Source organism: Anopheles gambiae, chromosome 2, assembly GCF_943734735.2.
Source record: "Anopheles gambiae chromosome 2, idAnoGambNW_F1_1, whole genome shotgun sequence".
NCBI classification, from domain to species: Eukaryota; Metazoa; Arthropoda; class Insecta; order Diptera; family Culicidae; genus Anopheles; species Anopheles gambiae.
The window spans coordinates 4773297-4790044 of record NC_064601.1 but is presented as its reverse complement, the minus strand read 5'-3'; the positions used below and the strand labels follow the sequence as shown (position 1 = coordinate 4790044).

General features: G+C 46.0%; 1 protein-coding gene across 14 annotated transcripts in view; it reads left to right on the top strand.

The window, feature by feature from the left end:
* LOC4577187 (glutamate-gated chloride channel) overlaps window positions 1-16176 on the top strand; it is a 90275-nt gene extending 74099 nt beyond the window's left edge. For 5 of the 14 annotated variants that reach the window (XM_061663557.1, XM_061663558.1, XM_061663556.1 and 2 more), the window contains 8 exons: window positions 3503-3572; window positions 7078-7314; window positions 7500-7634; window positions 7836-8153; window positions 9815-9936; window positions 10505-10629; window positions 11539-11571; window positions 13087-16176. In XM_061663557.1, coding sequence (XP_061519541.1) covers window positions 3503-3572; window positions 7078-7314; window positions 7500-7634; window positions 7836-8153; window positions 9815-9936; window positions 10505-10629; window positions 11539-11571; window positions 13087-13207 — 1161 coding nt within the window. In that variant the 3' untranslated portion in view covers window positions 13208-16176. The remainder of the gene's footprint in view (window positions 1-3502; window positions 3573-7077; window positions 7315-7499; window positions 7635-7835; window positions 8154-9814; window positions 9937-10504; window positions 10630-11538; window positions 11572-13086) is intronic. The other 9 variants (XM_061663561.1, XM_061663563.1, XM_061663562.1 and 6 more) reach the window with 3 other exon arrangements.
* The last annotated feature ends 572 nt before the right edge of the window (window positions 16177-16748 follow it).

Sequence of the window (16748 nt, the reverse complement as noted above, 5' to 3'; positions counted from 1 at the left end):
TGTGCACCGGCATGACGGAAAAAGCATGCAGCTCGCGCTCGCGCATGTTGTCTCTGTGCATGTGTGCATGTGCATGTAGAACAAGTAGATAACGATGAAAGCATGATGACGACGATGATGATAATGCATGATGATTGTTGCATGTTGTACCTGCCTGTGTATCACTTTCCTCCCTCCCTCTTTCTCTCTCTCTCACGCAGCAGTGCATGTGTGCCTGTGTGTGCCTGTGCATGTCTGCATCGTGGCGTAGTAGTCTCGTGTACCTCAGCCGTTTGTCGCATGAAATGTTTCCTCTCGCATGATAGCATTAAGCATTAGATTTGGTCCTGTTGTAGGTTTTTTCCACCCCCCCCCCCCTCCCCCCTTTCATCCTTCCCCATTTGCTATTACTTACCTGGTGCTTTCAAAACGCTGCTACTGCAAACGACTAAAGCACGAACAACTACACCGAACACTGTATAGCCTTTGTTTGCATGGTTCGATAAATCGCATCTTCACGGCATGGCATGGCATGTGTTTTTTTTTCTTTTATTTTATTTTATTTTACTACCCTCCTCCGCTGCCTATCTTGCCTTGCGTCGCAACCTAACGACCACATCATCCAGGTGCATGCTCTGGCTGCATGCTGCATGCTGCATGTGCGCTTCTGCACGTCACCTTGCATGTTCTGTGGCTGCTGCCTGCCTGTGCATGGTATGACAAGGGTTTGCTGCATGTTGTCTTTTATTTTACTCTCTCCCTTCCTTCTTCCTCCTCACCTTACCAACATTCCACCCCTGTTCTTATCAGTAACGGCTGTACCTTGCATGGCCGCACCACTCCGCACTGCTCCCGCTCCAGGGGGGAAAACCTCCCGAGCTGGGCAATTTGGAATGTTTTAGATAAGGAAAAACACACAAACACACACATGTACAAGAAACGAGTTTAATTTTTTTGAAAAATCCACCATCCCCACCAGCCACCAGTTTTTTCCCCCTTCCAACCTTAAAAACAACGACACAATCACCGCTACCGCCAAAAGAAATGCGCAAAAAGGTGGCAAGGTTTTCGAATCGCCACCGAGTCTTGGCACCGGAACTGCCCCCTCTCTCTCTCTATGTCTCCCTCTTTTACTTCTTTTTCTCCTATCGTCCTGCATGCATTCGTGGTTACAGTTTTTTTTTTATATATGGTGTCAGTTCAAAAGAAATTCGACATTCGACAAAACCAGCACACAACAACGCTGGGATGTTTTCCAAAATGGTACAGCAAAACAAGCACAAGGTGCTGTTTTCTCTTGCGAGTACAGCTTTAAAATGATAAAAAAGCAACTAATGCATACAACATTTTTAAATTCCACACTTTTTGGTGCAATCTACCTTCCCATGCACCTGTGCTTGTTGTGTGCTGGGTCCCTTTCCTTTTGTGTCCACACTGCCCACCGCCCTTACCTTTATGGATAGTAGTTTTCCTTAAAAGCGTACCAAAAAAAACATGACCAATTTACCGCGAAGCTTTCAGTTCATGGATGTTTCAGTGCTTTTCCGAACCCTATACCCCCCCCCCCTTTACACCTACCACATACACATACACACAAGTCCCGGTTTTTCTTCCTCTCTCTCTCTCTCTTCGGTATTCCGAAGTGCCGTTTTGTTCGGGCTTTAATTTACATACTTTAGACGACGCATTCCCGCATACTACCATCCCCTACCCCCCTGAAAGACTGCTTGGTGAAACCGATTCCCAACCAACACCATCCCGAAACCATCCTACTGGAATAAGTCCTTCAACTCCCTCTCCCGCTATCGAGTACAACCCGTTTTGCATTCTTTACATTCTGATGCTCCCCGTACTCTTTGCCTTTTTTAACCTCCTTTTCTTATTTCCCGTACCGTAAGAAGTTTGACCTAGTGTACCTTGCCTTCTCACTCTCTCTCTCTCTTGTTTACCTACTCTTTTACTCGGTCTCAAATTTTATTCATTTTTAACATGCTCTGGAGATCCTTTATTAGTAATTACCAACCTTTCTTTCTCGCTCTATCAGACACTGGTTTCTTCCTACTAGATTTTTCCTATCTTTTTACCATCATCTCGAGTAACTGTTGGTCCTTTTTATCGTTCTCTTCCTCGATCTCTCTCTCTCTCTCTCTTTCTATCTCGTACATATAAAAAAAATAGTTTCAAGTTAGTTTTCTCTCTTTCTCACACACACACTCACACTATCTCGCTCTCTCTCCTTTACTCAGTCTTGTTTTTTTGAACAAAACACTTTCCGACTCATTCCAATGTATTAATTATGCAGACTCTAGAGCACATCATGGCATCATACCGTGATGGCTCAACTGTGACCAACTGGATGGAAACTATTTATACCCACTGTTACTCCCAACCCCACTAACCCACCACCAATCCACTCCTTTGGTCCCTTACCGTTTTGAAACCCCTTTGTCCCCTTTTTACGGTCATATTTCCGGATATTTTCTAATAAAAATATCGACAATCCTTCCCATTCTTGTATCATGTTTAATAATCAGTATCGTGAGTGTTTTGTCTACTTTATTTTCTCTCTCTCTCTTTTTTGCTCTCTCAAACCATCCTTCCTGTATCCTACCTACGCCGTGCAGGGTTTTAGAAGCGCTGCCGGATATTATGAGGCTTAGTTTCTTTATTTTTAGCGAGACAAACCCCAGATCCAGCGAGGGATAATGTTTAGGGAAAGTTTGATTCCATCTACACACACCAAAATATTTGCTCCACTGGTAGAAACTTCCCCTTTTTCCCCTGCCACTGTTCCCAACATCCGCCAATACACTATTCAAATCCTTTTCCGGTTTATGTGTGTATGTGCCGGCGAGTAAATTTCCAACGTATAGTGAGAAACATTTGCAAAAAAAAACCCTAAAGAGAGGATTATAGAGGAAGAATATTAATTTGACCATTTCATTGTTTAATCTGATGTACAGTACAATAGTTGCTCGAGATAGCAAAATAGACCGGAAAATGTTACATTCCTTTTCCTTCCTTTCCCTCAATTCCTTTCCCTCAGTGCATTGTAGAAGTAAACCTACCACACCGCCATATCCAACTGTTTGACCCTTAGCATTCCCCCGCTCTCTCTATCTCGCTCTCTCTCTCTCTCTCTCTACTCTATTAATTCCCTTGACCAAAACTAGCTACTGTTTGTTAAAAATACCTAATAACCATACCTAAATTAATCAACTCCAAAAAGCAAAACAAAAAATCCAATACCCAATCAATACAATCATTACCGTCTACGACCTAAGTACACACAGTGCGCATATTTGTCGCCAGATGTCACTAATGTTTTTCTTCTTTCGTTTCCCAACATGGCTGCTACCTCGCTCTTCGCTGCGCCCGTCCCGTCGAATCCAACCGTTGATGTCCAACCAAAACGTGCGAAACGAAAATTGAAACAAACATGTACATTATATACAAAATCACACACACATACACACGTCCGCGCACATAAATGCACACCCAAAATATCATGACGAACCCGTAGGAGTACAGTGTACAGCTTACGTTCCGAGAACAGTGGCTGGACGAACGATTAAAGTTCGATGACATCGGAGGTAAGTATGGTGTAACGCTGTTACGGGGATTAGATACATGCTATAGGGTCTTATTTTGGGATGCTGTGACATGTAAACTTTGAGCTCTTAAAGGCAAATTAATTGCGTCGTACCCATACGGTCTTCGAAAATTGAGTTTTTATTTCGAACAACGTTTCCAGTTTTGATCTGCGATAAAAGTAAAGATATACTAGCAGAGAGCAGCGCCCTCTAGCGCCCTTCGCCAGTAGTGCCATTCAGCGCAGGGTCCATCACTCAGTCAATCCATGCCTCGTACAGCCATGTCAAAGCAAACCCATCCGTGGGTGGGCTCCTCATCGTCGTCGTCGTACAGATTAAATTTTCGCTAAACGTCATAAGTGTTTCAATCATCTCTTGTAGCGGGAAATTAGAGTAGGCTTTGCACCGCGTCACCGCGACACCGCACCACCGCCACAAGCCACATCCACATTGGCAAATGGCAAAAATCCGGTTGCCAATTTCGACCCTATAAAGCGGGCCCGAGATCGGGGCCCGGGACTTTGTACCGAAAATCATTTTCCTCGCCTTCCTCGATCGTAAATTCGATATGTTACACTCGGCTTACCACTCGTTTGATGTGGGAGAGTGTGGGGATCTGGGAGACCATAATAATGTTTTGACTCCTCCATTCCCCACTCCCGCACACACACAAACGAACGCGCGCGTGTCAACGTTGCTAAAGCGCCTACATTTAGGCACACCGCATTGCAGCCATCTCTCATCATCCACCGCCGGCGTCAAGTCAACGCTCTCCCGGTCGCAGTAGCCAATCGCCCAAGCAGCAGTCCTTCGTCCCGTCGTTCGTTTCCCGATCAAACGTCGCGCACGTGCTTGTTTCGCAGTTCCGGACCTCTTCCACACGTCCGCACGTGCAGAAACGAAACGGAAAGACAGCAAAAAGGGAGGGCGAACGCTTCCGAACACCATCGATTACCGGAACAAACTTGAAATTCTTCCCCCTCTTCCCACTCTGTCCTGCGCACGGCTGCCACTCACAGCAAGGCGGCAACTTTGCCTAGCGCTGCCTAGATTGCTGACGAAATTCGATTACGCTTCATCGACCGATCCGGCCCAAAGGCTACGACACACATCACCGACGCAAGAACGTCCCCAAGAACGTGCCAATCAAGGGTTTTTGCGTTCCCTCAAGGGGGGAGGAAACGGGACTCAGGCCCGGAACAACTTTTACCACCACCACCACCACCACCACCACCACTACCATCATTGCCCGAGGGGAAGTAACACCATCCGTCCTCATAACCTTCTCGCCCTTTCCCGCCACCACTTCCAGCATCCCGCTTCGTCGTCCCAGGATGGAGGCAACCAAAAAACCAAACCCCTCACCATCCCTGCTATTTGAACGGAGGCAATCAGCGCACTACAAAAATCTCGCGAACTCTTGCGAAATATTGATATTCCCGTCCAAGACCACCATGCGTCCTTTCGTCCCCCTCCCGGCCTTTGGCTGGCCCGGGCACTTACCAAAGCTACTCCAAGGATTGGGCATTTCCGGTTCGATTCTTTAAACATTGACACATACGCTCCGGCACAGACATATTGTGTGCGTCGATCATGTGCCCGTAGCCTTCTTAATATGTGTCTTCACCTTCAATCTCTGCCTCCATCCCCAATTCCCTGTCAAAACCACCCAACCACACTCATCCCAACCATAATCCAAGAACGCCTGTTTTCGTGTCTGTCTCTGTGTGTATGTATTCTTGCTTCATCTTCATCAAATTCGAAAAAAAAAAGAAAATCCGTACCCCGGAGGGAAGTCCCAAAAACGCAATAATGTTGATAAAACGAGTGTCCCCGTGTGGAGTGTCCCCGGGCGCAACAGCACCACACAACTCAACAGTAAACAGTATGTTCCCTATCCGTTTCCGGTACCGGAAGCGATATGGACGATTTTTCTGATCACCAAACGACGTTCGGTAGTAGAAATCAATTCCCGGGTCTCGGGCGGCTCGTTAAGGCAATGGCGAGGCAACAAATAAATTGTACACACATGTATGCACACACACACGCGCACACGCACGCACGCACGCATCCACACACCATTTAGCGTTGCCGTCGCCACCGGCGCTTGTCCCACGGTTGAGACGAGAAACCCCATTACCAGAGAGGTTCGTCATCATAAAACGTCGTTTTCGTCGTCGTCGTCGTCGTCGTCGTCGCGCGGTTGTCGCCGAAACGGGTCGAGGCAACGTGTACAAGGCACAAGCACACAAGCAAGCACACACCTCTTCGCTACCAGGACAGCGCACATACAAGCACACACACCAGAAAAAAAAGGTTCTAGCGGTACGGACCGACGGTTAAAGGGCTGGTCGACGAGGGCCATGAAACACGGATCTATCATCGACTACGGTCTATCGCAGCCTTCGTTCGGTCTTCGGTCAGTGTATGTCTAGGCGAGGGCTGTAAAGTTTACATATCAATCATAATTTACCTACCTACCAACCAACCAACCAACCATCGTTGAAGTTTCCCCCCAAACTCACTCACTCTCCCCAACCAACCAACTCAACACCGCCAGACTTCAAATTCAAAGCCTTAAGTGCAAACAAGTCTTACAGGACAACCGGCCTCTGCTCTCACAAGCTTAGAGGCTGTGTGTCTGTGTGTGTGATGCGTACTATGCAAGCACCAGTCAAACGAAGCTCCAGCTTCTCCATCCTTCCCTTGAATTTGTGATCATAAAAATGGCTCAAAATTGATACTCCACCAACTGTTAACGACTCCTGCTGCCTCACATTCTACTTCCCCTTCTTGAGAAATTGGAACCAATCGGACAGCGAAACGCGCGAACGCGCGTACACAAACTGTCCTAAGCAAACAATTCGGTCCAAGAATCCGGCGACCCGGTCCCGAATACCCGGTGAATGCCATACTTCTTTTGCTAACGCAGTTTAATTCCTTTTTAAACTACTCCCCGATGACCCATTTCGTTGGGTGGAAAATAAAATGAAAGAGAATGGGAGATTTATTGTTTCGGGCATGCACTTCTGCTTCTTAATCAGATATGCTCGATTCTGCCGATCCCTGCAAACATCGCCAACACCGCTCCCAGCATCCAGCAAGAGCCTCCGGGCGTGACAGATAATTAATCAGAAGATAAATGTGAAAAGTTGATTCGTGACTGTTTCGAAAGATCCTAAGGTTTTTGCCTTTCGATAGGATATGCGACCTTTTTTATTGCTTTTTCTGCTTAAAAAGCAGCTTTAAAGAGTAGTATTGATAGAAAAAAGTAAGGAGAAGAACTGTCACAAGCGTTAGTACATAGGAGAAACGTCAGATTAGGTGTACCAAAAAGTTCTTTAAGCTCCAAAAACGTGCAGCTCTCTTCATATACCCCACACACCCTGTCTCTCTCCCGCTCTTACACTCTCTATATGTCTCTGCCTCGCTCTCGCTCTGTCTCTCGCTCTCTCTCTCTCTCTTTCACTATCTTCACTCTGTTCTTCCCACGATTTCCACGCAGGCCGCTTAAAGTACCTTACACTGACCGAAGCAAACCGTGTGTGGATGCCTGATTTGTTCTTCTCGAACGAGAAGGAAGGTCACTTCCACAACATCATTATGCCGAACGTCTACATCCGTATCTTCCCGTACGGATCGGTACTATATAGCATACGTATTTCACTCACGTTGGCCTGCCCGATGAATCTAAAGCTGTACCCACTGGATCGTCAGGTGTGCTCGCTGCGTATGGCAAGTTGTAAGTACCGTTTCTCATCAACATACACACACACACACATACCCCGAACACGCCGATACGGTATACTTACACATGAGACATGAACACTGACACACACAAGCACACACACTGTCACACGATTGTCCGTTGCCCGACGCTGTTAGACCAACCCCTACGGAACTAATCGGCTGCCGCATTCTCCGCAGATGGTTGGACGACGGCCGATCTAGTGTTTCTGTGGAAGGAGGGCGACCCCGTGCAGGTGGTGAAGAATCTGCATCTGCCCCGGTTCACGCTGGAGAAGTTCTTGACCGATTACTGCAACAGCAAAACCAACACCGGTAAGCGCCAGTCACTCGGGCATGCCGTCTCGTGCAGAGACCCGTATAGTGGCGGACCACTGTTTACCACCGACAGACACACACACCACGCCACTAACCCGTCTACCGTGTCTCTCTCTCTCTCTCTCTCTCTTTCTCCTCTGTCGCTCTCTTGTCACTCTCGGTTGCCTTCACAAACACAAACTCGCGCACGACCCACAGGTGAATACAGTTGCCTGAAGGTGGATCTGCTGTTCAAGCGCGAGTTCTCGTACTATCTGATCCAGATCTACATCCCCTGCTGCATGTTGGTCATCGTGTCCTGGGTCTCGTTCTGGCTCGATCAGGGCGCGGTGCCGGCGCGCGTTTCGCTCGGCGTCACCACGCTGCTCACCATGGCGACGCAAACGTCCGGCATCAACGCGTCGCTGCCGCCCGTGTCCTACACCAAAGCCATCGACGTGTGGACCGGCGTCTGTCTGACGTTTGTGTTCGGGGCCCTGCTCGAGTTTGCCCTGGTCAACTACGCGTCCCGTTCAGGTTAGCTAATTTTATTGTTCGTGTATGTGTTTAGAGCTCTGTGTCGCCTTTGGTTGTGGGTGCGCCGCGCCTTGTTTTATGCTTTCGATGCGTTTGTACCTGTAAGCCCACTGTTTGTTACCGTTCTTTTTACGTTCCTTTCCACGCCCTACCCTCGTTTCCCCCGCCCCTGCAAAAGCTTCGTCCCACACGACATGCACGGCGAATGGTTTGTGTCCCGTCCCTTGGGGCACTTGACGGACGGACCGGTCGGCTACTACCCGACCACTAACGACACGTCTTAACACGTGGCGGTATAGCCGTGGTCGCAGTAGCCGAGTAGCAAAACAGCACGAGCAAACGGCCGTTCCCCGGAAGACAGCTGTCAAATGTCAAACTGTGCTGCCAGTTAGTAGGCACGTGCTTGTTCTGCTCGACGGTACTTTTGCTAAGCCTTCCAAGGACACCGTGCCACAGAATCATTCGTTCGAGTGTGTGTGTGTGTTGGCGGACGTTTTGCTGCTGTACAGATGCTCTGCTGTTATCTTTGCTTCCTTCCCTCCCCTCATGTGTGTGTGTTCCGTTTTCCCACATGCAACAACAAAAGCAAAGCGGAAGCAAATTCTATGCAAACCTTTCTTTGTGCTTGTGTCCCACTTCCCCACCTGTGCTCGTCTCTCTCCCTTCCACTCTCCCTTCCTCTTTCTCTCTCTCTCTTTCTCTTTGTCTCTTTTTGGGCTATGTTCTTTTCTATATCTGTACAACCTAAATACAACCTAAATAACAACAAACTGTAGTTCGAACCGATTATAATGATGTCACCCGCATCTCTTTTTTCGTTTCTTTTTTCCTCTCCTCCTGCTGCTCACGTCACTCACGTTACGTTACGTTACGTTACCGGTTGCGTTACTCCGTCCGCTGCAACGGCCCACCTTTGTCATTTCTTTCGCGATCAATCACTCGTTTTGCGTTGTTCGACATTACACTTTCGTTGCAAAAACGTTTTTTCTTCCTTTTTTCCGTTACCACCGTTTCCTCCTGTACCACCACCGTCACCCTCATATCTCCTTGCGATTCGTTCGTCGTCGTCGCTCATTTCCATCCCACACATCAACCTATCAACCCTGTTTCTGGAAAATCGTCTTTCCCACACATGATTCCCTTAAATCAATCACAAAATGACATTTGTTCCCCATTCACTGTCAATTCATCTGTCCAATCGGTCGTACACCATATGCGCACACGCATTGCGTACCTGCTTGCCAACGCGCGCGCGCGCACACGCCATTCAATCAACAAACAAAAATCACGTTTCCCATCGTATGTCACACACATACATCTGTCCACGTGATTTGATATCGTTTCGTTAACTTTATTCCATCCCTTCCCCGCTCCCCCTTTTCCTGTACCCTACCCCCTCACTCGATGTGTTGTTGTCTGTTTTGACATTCTTAATCACTTCCACCAATCCACTTCCACCGCAATTTCATTCCTTCTGCACGGTCACGATCATGATTTTTACTCTCACACACACACACCTACCTAACGCCATCCTCAATCATTCTCCCATCATCATCATCATCATCATCGCCATCGAACGCCTCATCCTTCATTTTTTCCTCCCATTTTGGAACACATAAATTCTTTTGCGCTTCTATATCAATCCATTCATGCTCACCAAGCGGATAGGGCAGCAGACATGCACCGAGAGAATATGAAGAAAAAGCGCCGCGAAATGGAGCAGGCCAGCCTGGACGCGGCCTCGGATCTGCTGGACACCGACAGCAACGCCACCTTTGCGATGGTTCGTATCCGTGCGGGCGGGTTTTGCGGGGGATATGCGCCATGCGCCTTTGTTTCTTGGGACCCTAACCCTCACGCGACCCGGGACGTCTTGCGGGAACGGCGCAGCCACTAATCAGAAAGCAAATCTAGCCGACTTTCAACCAATGATATAACATCGTACAGATTTTATTAGTGTTTGAGCGTTTTACTATTAGATTTTGCAGTCGATCGATACGGCACACGGTAGTTTATTGTTTGCTTTTGTGTGTGTTTTAGAAACAGAGTACCACGCGCAGACCGATGCGATATGCTCAAGCTTCCCAGGGTGCCGTCCGGCGGAAAGTTGAAGCCCTGTCAATTGCAATTACCATTACCTCCGAACTTGTAACGTTGTAGCAAGCTAAACTTCCTTCATCTTCTTGAAGCCTTTTCGGGATAAGCAGAAATTAAGGAACAACTTCATCTGAAGCAGCAACAGTCTGCTAATAATAACATTCTCCAGAGCCCCGCTCTAGCTGCCTTCTGTCTGTCAGTGCGAGTAATAATTGCCTTTGCGTTACCACTCCCCATTCCCCCCTGTTTTCCAGAAACCGCTGGTACGCCACCCGGGTGATCCGCTGGCACTGGAGAAACTGCGCCAGTGCGAGGTGCACATGCAGGCCCCCAAGCGGCCAAACTGCTGCCGTAGCTGGCTGTCAAAGTTCCCGACCAGGTAAGCTAAGTCGTGCTATGTCGTCGTGCTGTACCGTACGCGTGTCGTGCCGTGCCGTGCCGTGTCACGTATCTCTTCTCCAAAGCCCCTCGTTGCTCTGTCACTTTCTCGGAAGCTTTCAATATGGCGCTCGTCACTGGCAACAGCAAACCGAAACAGCAACCGAAAAAAGCGGTATCGGTGCATCGTGTATTCCAAAGTGAACTTTGCCAAACGCATTTCCGTTTTTTCCGTTCCCATCTTTCCGTTTCCGTTTACGGTCGCCTGTGTTCTTTTAGTGCCCTTGGTGTGGTTGTGTTCCTTTTATTTCTGTTTCCGCGTCTTCTTTCTCTTCCGTCCGTTGTGTTTGTAAGTCGATTGGGTTGGTTTTTGGTGCAAACATTTTTCATTTTCCACAGCAAACACACTCTTGCACAAACAGCTACTACTACTACTACTACTACCACTACACTCACCCGTATACTGCTACCGATAGAGTATATGTTCACAACGAAATCTACACACCTGACACGTGAAAGGGCTTATACTATTAGGCTTCACACTAAGTCTCTATCTGTCTCTCTCTCTCTCTCCCTCTCTCTCGCTCGCTACCAACCTTTTTTTTCTAATTCTGTCCGTGTCTCTCTTTCTGAGTCTCTTTCTTACCATCTCTGAAACGCTGTTGAGCTTCCCAAGCGCGAACAACAAGCCCATACCGCGTTCCCTTTTGTCAATATGCAGCGTTACACATAGCGTTTACTATAACCACCGCTGGCAGAGTTTTAAGTGCGCCACATAGCCCACCGAGACAGCGTGTTCAATATGTAATATGCCATCTATTTATTCTTCCATGTAACGGAAATTTTGGAATATTTGTTCAAACAAACTCCGAAACCGATTCACTTCATCCCGAACACCCGACTACTAAAGCCCCTTCAAAAAGGTGCCGTGTCTGGGACGAGGGTAACTACCTTTACTACTACTACTACCACTTTACTAATTTCGCCTGCCTATCGCCTAACAATAAGCATCATTATTAATAACGCTCGTACTATAGAAGTATACGTTTCTTTTTCTTCTTTCGTTTGGTTCTGTTGTTTTTGTTACTCTCTTTCTCTCTCACTCACTCACTATCTCTCTCTCTATTTTTCTCTTTATCTCTTCACTACCAAGTGTTATACCGTTTGCTATAGTTATTATTATCATGTTTCATCTATCCCAGGCCGTCAAAACTGTTCGTGTTTGGCTTCCCTTTCATGCTTATCAATAAACAGGATGCATTGTTTTCGCTTATACGAGCAACTAGCCCATCTTTGCTGGCATATTCACTGTAAAAAAATCATTCTGTTTGGTTGATAGATATATTTTCTATCTCATATTCGCCTGAATATATGCAAGGAAAACTGCTATAACGCCTAAATGTATGCAATTCATATTGGCAATTTGCCCTTTAAACATTTTTACACTAGTTTCAAAAGAACTGGCTGTTGAGTCGTTATCCTTCAATTTATAACCATTTCATAGTGTGATAGTAAGCATCATCACTTACATTGTGACTTGCAGTACCCGTTCTAAAAGGATTTCTTTCCAGCGTTTTAGTTTAATATCGAGTAAAACACATTAAGTTAAGTTTCCTATTGAACGGCTCCGGCATGTTCATTTACATCCATCATTGTACATTTTTGGTTTTAAATTAGACAAATGCTGCTGTACTAAAAAGCAAAAAAAACCTGCAACCAACATACCCATCACTCATACCCCACTCAATGGCATTGTTGTAAATACTCATTCCATATTTCATCTTATCCTTGGCGATAGCGAAGCAAAAGTAGTAAGTTTCCCGGTCGTTTCGTCCCACGTTCCATTCCATGCTAACCATTATTCGCAAAAAAAACTTCATACCAAATGCAGTGTGAAGCGAGTGGTTTCACTAAAACACACAAGCTCATGCATAAACACACATGCTCTACACCGATACTAACAATCAGAGAACGCTACACACCTTTTTTCATTTCTTAGTACGATGCTTATGTTACTCTTCTATTTCGTTACTTTTCTTTCCAAATACTAAAACCTCCAATCATTTTACCGCATTTCGAAAGAAGCATATATCATTCATCAAGACAGACTGAACCGTAAATGCGCTAATCCGTACTTCTTTTCCACTCCCGGCTCCCCATTGATCTATTACTCGCAGTTTTCAGTTTTGGAATGCGTCGAATGAAACTACTTCATCACATCCATCCACAACTTAGCTCAAACATATTTATATATATCTCACATGTACTCACATGTACTCTAGAATAACTTACCTTGTCTTGTCTGCATATGTTTTCCGTGTTGGTGCGTGATAAGCAATCTAGTCCACTTAGTTGATCGATCGTTGATCGCCATGTAGTTCGCGATACCGAGCGCGAAAACCTCCACAACTATGCCATGGTCAGCCCGCTAATCGAACCCACGTTTTCTCTGCACCAGGCAATGCTCACGGTCGAAGCGCATCGACGTTATCTCCCGAATAACGTTCCCGCTGGTGTTTGCCCTGTTCAACCTGGTCTACTGGAGCACCTATCTCTTCCGCGAAGAGGAGGAGGACTAAGCGAGCGAACGGACCGTTCCCCGTCACGATGTTAGCAATATAGTACGGCCGCGTCACAGCAGCCAACCCATCCAACAAAGCACGCTCGCCCACTACCAGCCGTAGTGCGTGAAGCTGATGAACGACAGCTGGAAGACGCAGCGAGCCACGGCTGCACGCCCGCCTATATTGCGCACGCACAGTACGCACCTTCAGTTCGCTTTCCTTCTGCGTCGACGACTGATAGCTCAACGCCAAGCGGGAGAATAACACGCGTCACCAGGGCAACACACGCAACAGCAGTGCGTCTCAGCATCGATAGCAACAAAAGTCATAGCATACTACGCGTACTAAGAGTACAAGGAATACCCCCAGGCACGCTCAATTGTTAGCAACAGTTTAACCAGAAGCGCAACAAGTTCAGCACAACAAAAACAGCAAACAAAACAATAGCAGTAAACAACTCATGCATGTTGATATGTAGCACACAAAATAGTTCAGTTATAGCGCACCGACAGCATCGTGTAAGCGGAGGAAACAGATGAAATAGCACCATTACTGGCATAGATAGCCTCAGATCACAGACAGCTCACCAAATGAAACAGTCTACAAACCCTCTACATACTAGCTTGTAACATCGATCGAACCCAGATAGAGAGCAATAACAGCACAGACAGATAAGCATAGCCCAAACAAATGAATTTTGTCATCCAGATTGCATGCTTTCAGGAGACCTTTCCTGGATCTTCCTATTAAGAGGGTATTCGTTTTCGTTTTCCCTACCGCCACGAGATTTGTTTCATCCCTATTGACACCCCCAAACTACGACTTTCGACCACACAAATACACAACTGCAACCACTACAAACAAACATACAAACCACGCTGCCATATGCTCGGTTTCTTCGGTAGTTTGGACGGATAGTGCCTTTAGCTTCGATTAGTTCACCTTTTCAAACACACACAAGTGCACAGTAAACCTCAAATTTGATTTAAGCTTGTACCTTTGCTGACGAAGGAAGCTGTCTCACACACAGGGGTCGCCTCTCCCGAATGGGTCCCTGGTCCCATTAAGCTAGTGCCATAGTTGTTAAAACATTTGCGGTTGTGAATGCGGACCGGGACACTCAAGCATACGCCTCGTACATCCGCCTGCAGGAAGTGAATGTTCTTCCTACGTTCTGTTTCAAACATGGTCCCTTGGTTTTTGAAAGCTGCAACACACTCGCACATCACATAAATCCCTTTTTGGACGGAACGATTAATGTTTGATCGTTTCTAAAATGAACTGAAATGCTCAACTGCAACAATCAGCTGGACGAATGATATGCTTGTCCTTCCAATCACATTGCTTCTGTTGCATTGTACTAATAAGTTCAACATGCACTCATCAAAGCTACACATACACTCACCAAGCTAACTACAAACCATTCAATGTCATAGGCTGTATACGCAGCCTGCTTGAGATGCCATTCCCGACTAAAACAGCGTATGTGTGTGTGCGGCAGAGCGTGACGAGAGACGTACTGTGCGGTAGTTTTTGTACTAAAAAAAAAGGGAAGTAAGAAAATCTATTACCAAAAAAAAAACAAACAACTCTATGTGCGAAACACAATGTTCTTTCATAAGCTATATCCAAAAACCAATTCAAAAAAACACGTGTACACACTAAGGGTACACGCACACACACAAACACACGGTAATCATAAGGCAGGAATTGGGGAAGAATTAATGCAACACGAAAGGCCACACAACTAACACATTGCAAACAATCGTATAAGCTATTCCCGTGCAGGAAGATAAATAGTTCACCAGTTTTTCTTAAACGTATAAACGCACTAGGCATTTAAAACAAAACAAACAGAGAAAGAACGAATAAGTGCTAACGATGTTCGACGGAAGGAAGGGGAGGAGGATAAAAAAAACTGTAGACGAGTAGGACGAGGGGCGGCTCTTTAGCGTAGTGGGAAAGATACAAACTCTTTAAAAAAAATTACAGGGTCATAGCTATTGTTGTCACGAATGCACAACGCAAAGAGAGAAAACTTAAGTGAAAAACCAAACAAAAAAACACACACACACACAAACACGAGATTCTATCAACACAGCTAAGAGAATATAAATGATTGCAAAAGATCGTGTAACATATAAGAAACCAAATGAATTACAAATTCTATCAATAAGAACACAAAACACACACACACACACAATGAAATACACTAGACAAGCAGAACAGACAAACAAACAAACAAGCAAACACAGTGCGCATAAACTTTAGTACGATAAGCAAAAGACATGTCAAACAAATCGAACGAAGATTATTTTAGATGTTATAAATGGTAGTGCTACTTTACTGTGCTATGTGAGAATGCGTGTTAGAACAAAAGGGGCAGAATTCGGGGACGTGCAGAGAGAAGAGTAACGCGAACGAGAGCGTAGTAGAAACATAAGAAGAAAAGAAAACGAACGCGAAAACAAAAGCGAATGAAGAAAGAATCGTATCGAAGACAAAAGGAACAGAAAACGGAAACAGCAGCTAGCGAACAAAAAAAGGGTGTTAAAAACATTAACGAATCAAAGGGAGAAACAAAACTGAAGCAAACAACAACAAACAAACAAAAAAAAACAACTGTTCTCTGTAGTGTAATGTGTTTTGTTTTTGGGTTTTTTTTTCTAAGTAAGTACGCGGGGATCGGGAGGAGAAAATTAAACACTTTACGATAAAATAACGCTAGCCGAACCATCCAGCCGTTTCGATGAGCTGCGTTATGTGGTTTGCACGTGTTTTTATATGAAATTTTAACGTATTTTCTAGATCAGAAAAGCTCTAGTGATCAGAAACCTGGGAGAAGAAACCAGCGTTAGCAGTGTGGCCCAGAGGGGAAGGGGGAGATGAAGGGGAGGCCGAGTAGTGCGAGCTAAAGGGAGAACAACAAAACCTGCAACAAACAACAATACCGAGTGTGAAAAAAAAACAAAAAAAAAAAACAACTATACTTAAACCTACTTCACGCGCCACTGACTTTCTTTTTAACGACTTTTTCAACCAAAATCCACCTATTTGGGTTCACACACGAGTGAAGAGTGAAACTGCAAAACTGCAACGTACCGTAGGAGGAGAAGGAGCTTCGGTACACCGCTCCCCCCGGGGACACCGAAAACACGGTTTTTTGTTTTCGGCCCTACAAACGGGGCAAACATCTTCTACCGCGATTTAGGCGATGCTTAAGGGATAAGGCAACACACACACACACACACATGTATGTAGTATAAGTTTAATCCATACACTCACATAAAACACACAAATTTATCATAAAATGATGCGAAATTCGGCCAGCGATGGGAAGCGAACCGAATCCGCCCATTCTTTCAAAACCGACAGACACAGTTCGAACTTCCGGGTTGTGGAGATATTCGCTAGGTGCCGAGCTGCCGAGGGGCGACCGTTGTAGGGTTTCGCTCTTCGCGCGCACCGGACTGAAATATTTCCATTTCATAATGAAAGATTTCATGCATGCTGCACGTGCGCGCGCGTCCGTTGCAGCCGTTTTTTTTGCTTCTTG